Below are 13,990 nucleotides of genomic sequence, written 5' to 3'. Positions count from 1 at the left end.
AGGCTGGTCTTGAACTCCTGGCCTCAAGCAATCCTCCCGTCTCAGCCTCCCAAAGTGCTAGGATTACAGGCATGAGCCTCTGCACCAGGCCTGTAGGTCAACTTTTAGAAATTGATTTGTTGGGACATTTCTGAGGCAACCAGGGTTTGTTTTCTTTAATGATTTCCATCTTTTGTTGAAGGATGTATACTTAATGGGTAATGGTATTTATTTACATTTGTTGAATAGCTCTTTTTCTGTTTTTCTTTCCTGCCTTTGAATGTTCTTAGACTAATTAGAGGATGTGTAGTTCTTTATTTTACTAAAACATTTAAATCTTTTTCTTTCCATGTTTATTATTTCAAGTTTAGTGTTTATCTACTTTTCATTCTTAACTCTTCAATACTTCTGATACTTAATTTTGAGATATACATTAAAAAGTTTTTTAAATGGCATTTCTTTTTTGGAAAGTAGCCTTTACCTACAGATTTAATTTCTGTATTTTTCAGGGTTACTTTGAAAGTTGCAACATACACAGAAACAGGATAGCAGGCTTTGAAGTAAAAGCCTATGCTAACCCCACAGTGGTTCGATGTGAAATTCACCATGGGCAGACTGGAGGAATATATGTCCATGAAAAAGGAAGAGGACAGTTCATAGAGAATAAAATCTATGCAAACAACTTTGCAGGTGTATGGATTACTTCAAATAGTGACCCAACAATAAGGTATTTACATATAATTGTGGGTGGAAATTACTTTTTCACTTCAGGGTATGTCTTATAAGAAAAATCAAGATATTAAGCTTTAACTCTTAAAAGCCTGTTCTTAGAAATTTGGCTATTGTAAAATTAGATTTTCTAGTTAAAGTCTGCACATCTGAATGAGAATAGCTATTGCATATTTATTTTTTGGTGTTCCATTTGTTTTTTTATTAGTGATCTAAGCCATGCACAATATCATTTTATGAACAGTTACAAATGCTGTAATTTTTATTTTAAATTCATCAAACTGCATTACAGATGAGTAAATAGGGCTGTGGCCTCCCCTTAGAACTTGAATGAATTTGTCTTCTCTTTTTTTCTGAGAGTTAGCAGACAGAATAACTCAGGAAACTAATTATCCCAAAGATTCTTGGACAGAGAGACTAAAATTGTCAAAAACTGAAAACTTCAAGCTGTCACTTTCCCTTAATGGTTCCTACAGCCCCTTCTGGCCACAGTTAAGGAAGCAAATGAATGTAGTCTTAAAAGCATTGACCAAGACTGCAGAACAGAGCTATTATGATTTAAATAAACACCATGCATTATTTTTAATTGTCAAATTTTATTTTCCACTGACTTTATGAAAGTAGATTATGAGATTTCCATCTTGTTAATATTCATCAAATGTTCCTAGATCAGCTAAAAAAATGTTTTGAATGTATTAGCTGTTTTGAGGGGAATTTCAAGAATGGTATTTGTCTCAGATAATAATTGGCTTTTCCAAAGCCTTAGGTCTTAAAAGAGCTAAAAGAGAATTTAGAAATCATCTGGTCTGAATGTCTCATTTTACAATTAAGAAACTGAGGCCCATAGAAGTTAAATAATTTGTCACATGACTATGAGAGACCCTACAGTTGTGTAAAACAAATAAGCTTTGCTGAATAAATGCTTATTATTTCACATAATTATAGGGGGAATTCTATATTTAATGGAAATCAAGGAGGAGTTTACATCTTTGGTGATGGACGAGGCCTTATTGAAGGAAATGACATTTATGGTAAGCACATGGTTTTGTTTTATAAAACTTAAAAGATTGGCCTGTCGTCTTTGAGCAAACTGGACCATTTGATTCTTTTATTTTTTTTTTTTTTATTGTTTGAGACAGAGTCTCACTCTGTTGCCCAGGCTAGAGTGCCACGGTGTCAGCCTAGCTCACAGCAACCTCAGACTCCTGGGCTTAAGCAATCCTCCTGCCTCAGCCTCCCAAGTAGCTGGGACTACAGGCATGTGCCACTATGCTCAGCTGATTTTTTCTATATATTTTTAGTTGTCCAGCTAATTTCTTTCTATTTTTAGTAGAGACGAGGGTCTCACTCTTGCTCAGGCTGATCTCGAACTCCTGAGCTCAAATGATCCACCCGCCTCAGACTCCCAGAGTGCTAAGATTACAGGCGTGAGCCACTGCGCCCGGCCGAAAATGGACCATTTTAAAACTATCTAAGTGGGAGAACTAATCCAGTTTCTTTACATTCTCAATAAAGATTATTCTCTGATATTTATTCATAGACACTATGCCAGATACCAGGGATGAAAATATAAATAAAACCCTAGTCTTAAGCAGTACCTACAGTTTTCCTTAGATTCACTCTATTGTTTAACAATTAATAAATTATTTCTGTGGTAGTGTAATATACTTTGTACTAACTACAGAAAGAAAATACTTATTCCTCATGAAAGCTTTAAAACATTAATTAAGCAATTAGATATTTGTGTGCTCTTCACCAGTGTGTTCCTAGGCTTTCTCTTCTGCTGACACTAACCTGGATAATACTTACATAAATTATGCTTACTAAGTGTCAGGTGCTTAAGTCATATAATACATGAACCCTATGAGGTAGATACTGTTAAATATTCATCAGGATACTAAAGCACAAAAATACTTATTGATCAGTATACAGATGCATAAAGAGGTTAAATAATTTTTTCAAGGTACACAGGAAGTAGAATTCCTGGGATTCAAAACTTGGCAGTCTGGCTTCAGAGTCTCCCCTCTATTTTTTCTTTTGAGACAGGGTCTCACTCTGTTTCCCAGGCTACAGTGCAGTGATATCATCATAGCTCACTACAACCTTAAACTCCTGGGCTCAAGTGATCCTTCTGCCTCAGCCTCTAGGGTAACTGGGACTACAGGGGTGCACCACCATGCCATACTAATTTTTAAAAAGTTTTTGTAGAGACGACGTCTCACTGTGTTGCCCAGGCTGGTCTTGAACTCCTGGCCTCAAGCAGATCTCCTCCCTCACCCTCCCAAAGTGCTAGGTTTATGGGCGAGAGCCACCGTGTCCCACCCAGTCTCTTAACCACTGTGTTATATTGCCTGCAACCCGTATGCATCTATTTGCACTTCTAGTTCCCTTAATTTTGTCTTGTTAATGCTCACTAAACTTCTAGTGTAAGAATTGTAACTACCTAATGTAAAACTTTTACTGTGTTCTTCTAGGCTTCAAATGTTGACAATGTAACTTTTATTTTTAAATAGGCAATGCCTTAGCAGGAATTCAGATTAGGACAAACAGTTGTCCAATTGTTCGACATAACAAAATTCATGATGGCCAGCATGGTGGGATTTATGTGGTAAGCTAATGAATACAATTCTATAAATTCATGCATCAAAAGCAAGAGTGAGAAAGAGTTTCCTCTTTAGCTTTAGGTAGGCCATATTCAACTTCCCGAGTATGAATTTGTGACCATCTTTAATATTTAGACAATAAATAAGACTCTTGTTCTCCCTGCCAGTATCTGAATGACTTCTAATTTTACTGTGTGTGTAGTGTTCTGTAAAATTTAATCAGCAGCTGTCTAAATTTAGGCACAGGAGATACACCTTTTTATTAAAGTCTTTATTATTGGCAGTATGGGCTAAACACACAACTGATTGGCAGTCTGAGTTATATTTGTTGCACTGGACTTTTGCCAGTGTGACTACTGTATGAGTCTCTGAAGTTTTACAGAAGCATTAAGTAAAATTGTAATGTCACTGAAAGTAATAATAATACTAGACTTGAATATTTTTATTTTCTAAAAAAGCCAGCTTTTCATTTGAATTTATGTTGAGACATAATTGAGTGTCTTTCAAAATTTTGTGTGTTAGGTCTTGTGTCTTCTGTCATCATGATACCTGAAACCATTATAATTGATTCAAATAAGAAAATATGGGAAATTTCAAAAAGAGTTCACCTGATATGCCAGGTGTGACTTTTAATTTTTATTTACAGTTCTAGAGATGGCCATGTCTTCAATTTTCTGCTAAAAGTAAAAATTTGGGGGACACGAAACCTTATAATTTTGAAGTGATGTCACCAGTAATATGAAATAACTATTAATTTACTACTAAATAAGAGGTCTTCTGTTTGTTACACAACTTAGAATGGAATAAGAAGAAAATTGAATGCTACTACTACTCTTAACTGTGATAGATGTAAAAATATAAAACCACTTAAAGAGCAGTATAAAAACTTTGGAAGTTTAAACTGAGGTAGAAGCTGCATAAAAAGAATGTCGTCATTACCTCCTTACCCAGATGAAAAAAACAAAAATTGAAATTTTTTTTCCCAACGGTCTATTAAGGTAATAACAGTATAAACTCCTTGCTTATAGAAGATATATAGTGTAACCAGTGTAACTTTTATTTAGCATGAAAAAGGACAAGGCGTAATAGAAGAGAATGAAGTTTATAGTAATACTCTGGCTGGAGTCTGGGTGACAACTGGCAGCACTCCAGTACTGCGAAGAAACCGGATACACAGTGGCAAACAGGTAGGATTAGCTTGGACACTAGGATGGGAAATGCATTATTTCATAAACACTTGTCATTTGAAATTTTTTTTTTTTTTAATTTTAGGTTGGTGTTTATTTTTATGACAATGGACATGGAGTGCTAGAAGACAATGATATCTATAATCATATGTATTCGGGGGTTCAGATAAGGTAAATGTTTTAACATTTGACTTTCTTTTGGGAGGGACTTGGGAGTATATAGGGTATGTGGAAGAAATTTCCTTGTTGTTTAATGCCCAATCTTTATTCCCCTTTTGAAAATATATTTACATTCTTATCACAGTCTTGACTTAAATTATCAGAATTTAGCTTTTCTTAGTAGGTGAGGACAGAAGCCAATGGCACATGTACCATAAGAGCTCATTTCCACTGTACTGCTGTCCACTATGAGAGTCACATCAGCTACTAATATGCTCCTTCATACTTAAAGAGGGGAAGTCCATATAAAAATACTTTTGCACTCACTATGCCTGGCATATAGTTGACACTCAGTAAAATGGGAACTTCTGTTTTTATGCTGTTGTTGTAAAATTAATAGTTTCTTACATTCCGTTTCTTATATTTTAATGGTTTTGGGAAGTTTAGTAGTCCTAATGATCATATAGAGCCATACCTCATTTTATTGAGCTTTGCTGATGTGTTTTTTACAAATTGAAGGTTTGCAGCAACCTTGTGTAGAGCAAATCTATCAGTGTCATTTTTCAGCAACATGTACTCACTTTGTGTCTCTGTGTCTCATTTTGGTAGTTCTCATAATATTTCAAACGTTTTCATTGTTATTATATCTCTTATGGTGATTAGTGATCTTTGATGTTACTATTATAATTGTATTAGAACACCAGGAACTGTGCCCATATAATGCAGCGGACCTATTCAACATAAATGTTGTTTGTGTTCTCACTGCTCCACTCAGTGGCTGTTCCCCAGTCTCTCTCCCTCTCCTCAGGGCTCCCTGTTTCCTGAGATACAACAGTCTTGAAAAGTAGGCCACTTAATAAAACCGTACAATGCCCTCTCAGTGTTCAAGTGAAAGGAAGAGTCATACATCTCTTATTTTAAATCAAAAGCCTAGAAATGATTGAGCTTAGTGAGGAAGGCATGTCAAAACCTGAATAGGATGAAAACTAGGCCTCTTGTACCAGTTAGCCAAGTTGTGAATGCAGAGAAAAAGTTCTTCAAAGACATTAAAGGTGCTACTCCATTGAACACATGAATGATAAGAAAACAAAACAGCCTTGTTGCTGATACAGAGATAGTTTGAATGATATAGATAGAATATCCAACGAACCACAACATTCCCTTAAGCCAAGGCCTAGTCCAAAGTAAGGCCCTATAACTGTCTTCAATTCTTTGAAGGCTGAGAGAGGTGAGGAAGCTGCAGAAAAAACGTTTGAAGCCATAACAAGTTGGTTCATGAGGTTTAAGGAAAGAAGCCATCTCTGTAATATAAAAGTGCAAAGTGAAACAGTAAATGCTGATATAGATGCTACAGCAAGTTATCTAGAAGATCTAAGATAATTAATGAAGGTGGCTACACTAAACAACGAATTTTCAATGCAGACAAAAAAGCCTTATACTGTGTTGGAAGAAGATGCCATCTAGGACTTTCATAGCTAGAGAAGAGAAGTCAGTGCCTGGCTTCAAAGCTTCAAAGGGCAGGCTGACTCTTGTTGGAGGCTGATGCAGCTGGTGACTTTAAATTGAAGCTATGGCTCATTAACCATTCTGAAAATCCTAGCACCCTTAAGAATTATTCTAAATGTGCTCTGCCTGTGCTCTAGAAATAGAAAAACAAACCCTGGAGTACAGCACATCTGTTTACAGGATGGTTTATTGAATATTTTAAGCCTACTGTTGAGACCTGCTCCTCAGACAAAAAAAAAAAGTTCCATTTAAAATACTACTTAATAACAATGCACCAGGTCACCTAAGAGTTCTAATGTAGATGTACAAGGAGATTGATGTTCTTACAACATCCATTCTGCAAGGAGTGATTTTGACTTTCAAATCTTTTTAAGAAATACTTTTTGTAAAGCAGTAGTTGCCATAGATGGCAATTCGTCTGATGGATCTGAGCACAGTAAATTGAAAACCTCTGAAAAGGATTCACCATTCTAGATGCCACTAAGAAAATTTGTGGCTGGGCACAGCGGCTAATGCCTATTAGCACTCCCAGCACTCCAGGAGGCCATGGTGGGAGGATCACTTGAGCCCAGGAGTTCAAGACCAGCCTGGACAACATTGTGAGACCCTGGCTCTACAAAAAAATTTAAAAATTAGCGAGATGTGGTGTCATGTGCCTGTAGTCCTAGCTACTCAGGAGACTGAGGTGGGAGGATCACTTGAGCCCGAGAGTTGGATGCTATAATGAGCTATGACCACACCACTGTACTCACCTGGGTGACGGAGCAAGACCCTGTCTCTTAGGGGAAAAACCATACAAACCACTTGTGATTCATGGGAGGAGGTCAAAATATCAACATTAACAAGAGTTTGGGAGTTGATTCCAACCTTCATAGATGACTTTGAGGGATTCAAGACTTAAGTGGAGGATGTAACTGCAGCTGTAGAAATAGCAAGAGAACTAGAATTAGAAGTGGAGGCCAGGCCAGGCGTGGTGGCTCTCGCCTGTAATCCTAGCACTCTGGGAGGCCGAGGCGGGAGGATCATTTGAGCTCAGGAGTTTGAGACCAGCCTGAGCAAGAGTGAGACCCTGTCTCTACTAAAAAAAATAGAAAGAAATTATCTGGACAACTAAAAATATATATAGAAAACATTAGTCGGGCATGGTGGCGCATGCCTGTAGTCCCAGCTACTCGGGAGGCTGAGGCAGGAAGATCGCTTGAGCCTGGGAGTTTGAGGTTGCTGTGAGCTAGGCTGATGCCATGGTACTCTAGCCCGGGCAACAGAGCGAGACTGTCTCAGAAAAAAAAAAAAGTAGAGGCCTGTTGAGGTGGCTCATGCCTATAATCCTAGCACTCTGGGCGGCCCAAGTGGGAGGATTGCTTGAGCTCAGGAGTTTGAGACCAGCCTCAGCAAGAGCAAGACCCCGTCTCTACTAAAAATAGAAAAAATTAGGCAGGTGTGGTGGTGTTCACATGTGGTCCCAGCTACTCGGGAGGCTGAGACAGGAGGATTGCTTGAGCCTAGGAGTTAGAGGTTGGTGAGAGCTAGGCCGACACCAGGGCACTCACCTGGGCAACAGAGTGAGACTCTGTGTCAAAAAAAATAAAATAAAAAAGAAGTGGAGCCTGAAGATGAGACTGAATTGCTGCAATTTCATGATAAAACTTGAATGGATGAGGAGTTGCTTCTTATGGATGAGCAGAGAAAGTGGTTTCTTGGGTTGGAATATGCTCCTGGTGAAGATGCTATGAACATTGTTAAAATAACAAAGGATTTACAATATTATACAAACTTTTTTGATAAAGGCAGCAGCAGGGTTGGTAAAAGATTGACTACAATTTTGAAAATAGTTATACTGTGGGTGAAATGCTACCAAATACCATTGCATGCTACAGAGAAATCTTTCATGAAAGGAAGAGTCAATCAACTTGGCAGACTTCACTGGTGTCTTATTTTAAGAAATTGCTGTAGCTACCCCAGCCTTCAGCAGCCATCAACATCGAGGCAAGACCTTCCACCAGCTAAAAGATTATGACTTCCTGAAGGCTCACATGATCATTAGAATCTTTCAGTCATAAAATATTTTTAAGTTATGTACGTTGGGTTTTTAGACATAATGCTTTTGCATGCTTAGTAGACTATAGTGTAAACATAACTTTTATATGCACTGGGAAACAAAAAAATTCTTGTGACTCTCTTTATTGAGATATTCATTTTATTGCAGTGGTCTGGAACCAGCAATATCTCCGAGGTATGCCTCTGTAATTCAGCCCTTCATTTTACATATGAGGAGAGTATATAATAATAATAGTCATTTAATCTAACCCCCTCAGTTTATATATTAGGAAACTGTGGTAATAATATAATCCATAGCAAAGTATATTCTGTGGGAAATACAGGAGTAAGCATAATTAAACCACTTTATTTAGTATGTTAATTATTACTATGATTAATATGGGTTTCTCCATTATTACCTCATGTAACATGAGATATGGGAGTAGAAATTACTGAAATGGTATTTTCTTTCTCATCCGTAGGACTGGAAGCAACCCCAAAATTAGACGTAACAAAATCTGGGGAGGACAGAATGGTGGAATTCTAGTTTATAACTCTGGTATGTCTGATCTGTCATCTCTTTCTCTGTGTTTATAATAGACTTTAGAAATACACCTTCTAGGCTGGGCATGCTGGCTCACACCCATAATCCCAGCACTTTGGGAGGCTGAAGCGGGAGGATTACTTGAACCCAGGAGTTTGAGACCAGACGAGCAAGACCTCGTCTCTACAAAAAATCAGCTGGGCATGGTGTCATGTGCCTGTGGTCCCAGCTACTCAGGTGGCTGAGGCAGGATTGCTTGAGCGCAGTAGTTTGGCGCTGCAGTGAGATACGACTATGCCACTATACTCCAGCTTGGGCAACAAAGTGAGACGCTGTCTCAAAAAAAAAAAAAATCTTCTAAATAACCTAAATTTTTGCATTTATAGGTCTAGGCTGTATAGAAGACAATGAAATATTTGACAATGCAATGGCTGGAGTCTGGATTAAGACAGACAGTAATCCTACACTAAGAAGAAATAAAATCCATGATGGAAGAGATGGTGGCATCTGTATATTTAATGGGGGTCGAGGTATTGTTGTTAATTTTGCATTAGTGAAAAACCCAGTTTTCCATTATTCTTCCATATCTTTAATGATCAATGATATTGCCAACTAACATTAAGTTATAAATGATATAACATTAAGTTATAAATCCTTATCAAGTTGAGATGGGTTTAGGTTAGTGCCTAGAGTTAAAGGAGACAAATGTTTACAGTATTTTCCTTTTGTAGCCACCTTGACTCTGCCAGTTGTCAGTAAGGCTTTTTTAAGATAGCAGAATTTGTTTACATTCTCTCTGAAACTTTTATTATTCAGAATAGCCATATGATTACAATAAACTTCAAAGTCAAGTTATAGAACTAGGTGTGAGAAATTAATTGGTCTGTAAATATCTATAAATGTCTGTAGTAAACGGGTATTGCTTTTGTAACTGTTTTCAACTGTGTTTGTTGGAGAATGGAATTAATGAAGCCAAGATGTGCCTGGTTTGGTATCCATAAAGGTCAAATCACTTTGCATTGAGTCAAAAGTTCCACAGTGCCTGCCCTTTGCAAATGTACGTGTTCACAGAGATTGGGGAAGAATGTCAAATGCAAATCTATCACTATGCCTGAAATATCAGTAACAAAACATGTATATCATATATGGGGGGATAGCTAGTTACTACTCTAATATACCAGGATCTAATGAACAAAATTTAATACTATGGCCAAGCAGTGATGATTCCATTAATGAAACTCTCAAGGAGCTTAGAATCTAGTCAACTTAATGAAGCAGCATATTTGATAGGAACCTTTACAAGATACAGTGATGACGCACAACACAGAATGGTTGGTTTTGCTTGCAAGGTGTTGGGAAAAAAGGTTCATGCAGTCAAATTGCTCTTGAGCTGTGTCTTGAAAAATCAAGTATTAATAGATGCTCAATGGTAAATTGGGGGCGTGGGGGGGGGTAAACAGGCCATTCCAGATGTTGTTATTACACTTTTATTTGTTCTTTACATACTGATTGAACACCCCTGTACCAACCACTGTGATACAGACACCAAAGATGTAATGATAAATAAAACAGTACAACATTCATATAATGTACAATCTAATGGACATTGTAAACAAGTCGAAAGGAAACCGAAAGTGGTTTAGTAAGGCAATAGCTACTGAAAGTCGAGGCTACAGAAGGGGCAAGGCCCAAATCATGAGGTTTTCTATATGCAATAAGTTCATCTTAGCAGTGGCCCTTGAAGAGGAGGCTGTACTGGAAGCACGCATGTTTGGAGTCAGGGACTTGGACTAGTCCAGGCAAGAAATAATGAGAGCTTGAACTAAAGTGAGGGTGGGAGAAGGAAGAGGGGACATATTAATGATATTAAAAAGGGTAGAACCAAACAGGACTGGGTCACATGGGGGTTGAGAGAAGAAGGAAATGAAACATCATGCTCAGAATTCTGATTTGGGTGATTGCTCGGTGGTACCTTTCACTGAGGTAAGGAATATAGGAAGGACTGGTCAGTTCTAAGCATATTGAATCCAAGATTATCTTTGTGATATCCCAGTTGGTATGCCCACAAGGTGATTAATTACACTAAGCTAAACAGATTTAAGAACTAGCATTTATAGTTGTGCCTAAAGAGTGTGTAGAGGGTGAGAGTCAGGGATGGAACCTAGAAATACTAATATCCAAAAAGTGAAAAGAGGGAAAATTCCAAGAAGCCCGAGTCCTTTCAGAGAAATTTTACCCCGGTCATCCAAGAGAGAGGAGTTTACAGGTCAATACTGTGAAATACCAGGTGTCATATGTCTACAGAAAAACATGCCTCACGTCTTTAGGGAGCAGAGAAACACCAATACACAATTATAATTCACTGTATGTAAATAGGTTTTGTAGGAATTTAAGGTGATTTTACAGGAATAGTATTAGATAATACTTAGTGCTATGTACTTTTACCTGTATTAACTCATTCAGTCCTGATAGTAACCCTCTGTGGTAGTGCTATTATGTCCATTTTACAGTTGAGGAAACTGAGACAAAGAAAAGGTAAGTAACTTGCCCACTCATATCTACTAAGTGGTGGAGTCAGGATCTGACGGCCTTAAGTCTGATTCTTTAGCCCACTCTTCATTATTGTTACACTGCCAGAAGATGTAGGAAAACTGAAAACTTCCCAGAGGAAGCAACGTGAGGAAAAGAGTACAGAATATTCTAAAAGGCTTTAAATGGTAGATTGATTTTGAAAAGTATCTTTCAGTAGTTGTGAAAGCAGAGAAGGGGCATGGTAAGAGGGAACTGATCAGGGAATAATTACAGAAATTAAGGCCAGAAATAATAAGGGCTTGCTTGCCTAAACTAAAACAGGTTGCAGAAGTTCTAGAAATATTTCAAAGGAATTATTCATTAAGAATCAACTATGTACTAGGCACTGAGGATAAAGTGGTGAGTAAACTTAGACATGGTTGCTGCTTTCATGGAAATTTGAGTTTATTGGTTAGAATGCTCTTACCTGTCATTTTAGCGTTTTTTTTTTTTTGTTAAATCCTTATTACCTCTGAATAATAAACTTTCTTTTTGGCTGAAAAAAAATAGTCCTGTCAATTTTACAGTGTAGTTAATAAGAAACTAAAACCTAAATAACCAGCAAATCTAGTAAAGTTTGTTATATGCATTAGCCTTAATCTAAGGAAATATTTTATTATAGGTCTCCTTGAAGAAAATGATATTTTCAGGAATGCTCAAGCAGGTGTTCTCATCAGCACTAATAGTCATCCAGTCTTAAGGAAAAACAGAATATTTGATGGATTTGCTGCAGGTTTGTATTTTCTTTTGTTACCTGTGGCTTATTTATAATTCTGTAAAGTGTTTGATTTGGGGTATATTAATTCTCTTTTGCTTACTAACTGAATGCCTGTCTATTAGTAATCATTTATGAGAGCACCTAATCAAGTTCTGGATTCTTCCATTCTAAGCCATATTCTAAGAAATATTGCTCTTACTGTTTAATAGTAATTATGAAACATTAATTGGAATAGTATAAATGCAGGCTTGTTACTACCATTAGGAATACAGATAAATTCAATCCCGCTTACCTCACAGACACAGATGTTTAAAAAATATATATTGGTAAATGAAATTCCTTTTCAATATGTTAAACTAGCTGCCACCTAAACATCCTTTTGGGCAATATTCTCCTCTACATAGTTCGCAACAAAATTTTTTAAATGTCATTAATAAAATTTATGAATCATCTCTATCACTCCTTCCTTTAGCAAGGACAGTAAGCCATTAACAGTGATAAGTGAATGTTAGTTACTGTCAGTGACTCAGATATCTGCATTTTATTCTTTAGACATTAAGAGAGTTAAAAATGTACTTTTTATATAAAAGAAGCAGTTTACTACATTTGCTAATTTCAGGCTTCTTTTAAGAAATAGTATACAAAGTGATACATCTACTTGTTTGTAAATTTTACTTCAGGTATTGAAATTACAAATCACGCAACTGCAACACTAGAAGGCAATCAGATTTTTAACAACCGGTTTGGAGGCTTATTTTTAGCATCTGGTGTTAATGTGACAATGAAAGGTATGTTGGAGTCTGTTCTGCCTATAAATACATGAAATATGCCATGAGAAGAGAATGATAATCAGAAGTCATTGTTTTTTATTCCTTCTGCCACTCTACAAGTTGGCAACGATTTAAGAGAACTATTTTGAAAGAAACAATCTTCATTTGGTTCTAAATAGTTGGAGTATTTTGCACAAGGAAAATTCATTTCTAAGCTGTTTCTTACAATTACTTTCTTGGTTAGCTTTGTTTAAAGCTCTTAAAAATAGTGGCTCTTCTATTAGGATAATCCTATAATTTTTACTTATTCTTTCTTTCATTACAGATAACAAAATAATGAACAATCAAGACGCCATAGAAAAGGCTGTTAGTAGAGGCCAATGTTTATATAAAATATCAAGTTATACCAGCTACCCCATGCATGATTTCTACAGGTATATTTCCAAATTATTTGTGAGTCCTGAAAAGGGGAACGTAGTGATTTCCAAAATGCTGTTTGCCAGTTGAAAGAGAATATAACTGGAAATTTTGTAATTATCCACACTGGACTTCTATAATCAACCCACTTGAAGATCCTGTGTCTAAGACCATAAATACAGAAAAATGCAGTTCTACAGTGACAGGTGTCATTCAAAATGTGGGCCAGTGTAACATTGTTTTCTTAGGAGTTTCAGTAAAGCTGTCGCTAAGTGTTCAATATATCCCAATCACTGTGACAGTTTTGACTCCCCTTTTCCCCAAGTTGATTCAGCCCAGAGACTTGATAGGCTTTTTTAAACTGAAAGTTTGAACTGCCTTTGTACAACTTACAAATCATTCCTTTTCCTCAGAAGACACAAGACGACAGGAAATTCACTTATTCCAATTTGAAGTTCCTTTTCAGAATTAATCTGGGCTGGAGCCACAAAAATTTTCAGTTTGGGTCCTCTTTTCTTAAAAGCCAAAGGTCATAGGGTAATAAACAAAATGCTGTATTTTGAATTAATGACATGTTTGAGAAAAATAATGTAAGCTTTTGCTTTTTAGATGTCACACTTGTAACACCACAGATCGAAATGCCATATGTGTGAACTGCATTAAGAAGTGCCATCAGGGACATGATGTAGAATTTATTAGACATGATAGGTATGTAGCACACTTGCTTGCTGTGTTACCCAGTTGTTCTCCTCCCTTACTTTCCTAATTTT

The 13,990-nt window shown here is 36.8% G+C and overlaps 1 protein-coding gene across 1 annotated transcript in view; it reads left to right on the top strand.

Moving 5' to 3' along the window:
- The window catches only part of FBXO11 (F-box protein 11), an 81,450-nt gene that overhangs the window by 66,118 nt on the left and 1,342 nt on the right, over nucleotides 1–13,990 (top strand). The window contains exons 12-22 of the mRNA XM_045549558.1: nucleotides 489–706; nucleotides 1,654–1,739; nucleotides 3,222–3,316; nucleotides 4,376–4,498; nucleotides 4,584–4,669; nucleotides 8,683–8,759; nucleotides 9,131–9,274; nucleotides 11,938–12,048; nucleotides 12,714–12,821; nucleotides 13,129–13,237; nucleotides 13,830–13,928. Coding sequence (XP_045405514.1) covers nucleotides 489–706; nucleotides 1,654–1,739; nucleotides 3,222–3,316; nucleotides 4,376–4,498; nucleotides 4,584–4,669; nucleotides 8,683–8,759; nucleotides 9,131–9,274; nucleotides 11,938–12,048; nucleotides 12,714–12,821; nucleotides 13,129–13,237; nucleotides 13,830–13,928 — 1,256 coding nt within the window. The remainder of the gene's footprint in view (nucleotides 1–488; nucleotides 707–1,653; nucleotides 1,740–3,221; nucleotides 3,317–4,375; nucleotides 4,499–4,583; nucleotides 4,670–8,682; nucleotides 8,760–9,130; nucleotides 9,275–11,937; nucleotides 12,049–12,713; nucleotides 12,822–13,128; nucleotides 13,238–13,829; nucleotides 13,929–13,990) is intronic.

This window comes from Lemur catta, chromosome 4 (assembly GCF_020740605.2).
Source record: "Lemur catta isolate mLemCat1 chromosome 4, mLemCat1.pri, whole genome shotgun sequence".
Taxonomy (NCBI): domain Eukaryota; kingdom Metazoa; phylum Chordata; class Mammalia; order Primates; family Lemuridae; genus Lemur; species Lemur catta.
This window is presented reverse-complemented; position numbering and strand designations above follow the sequence as displayed.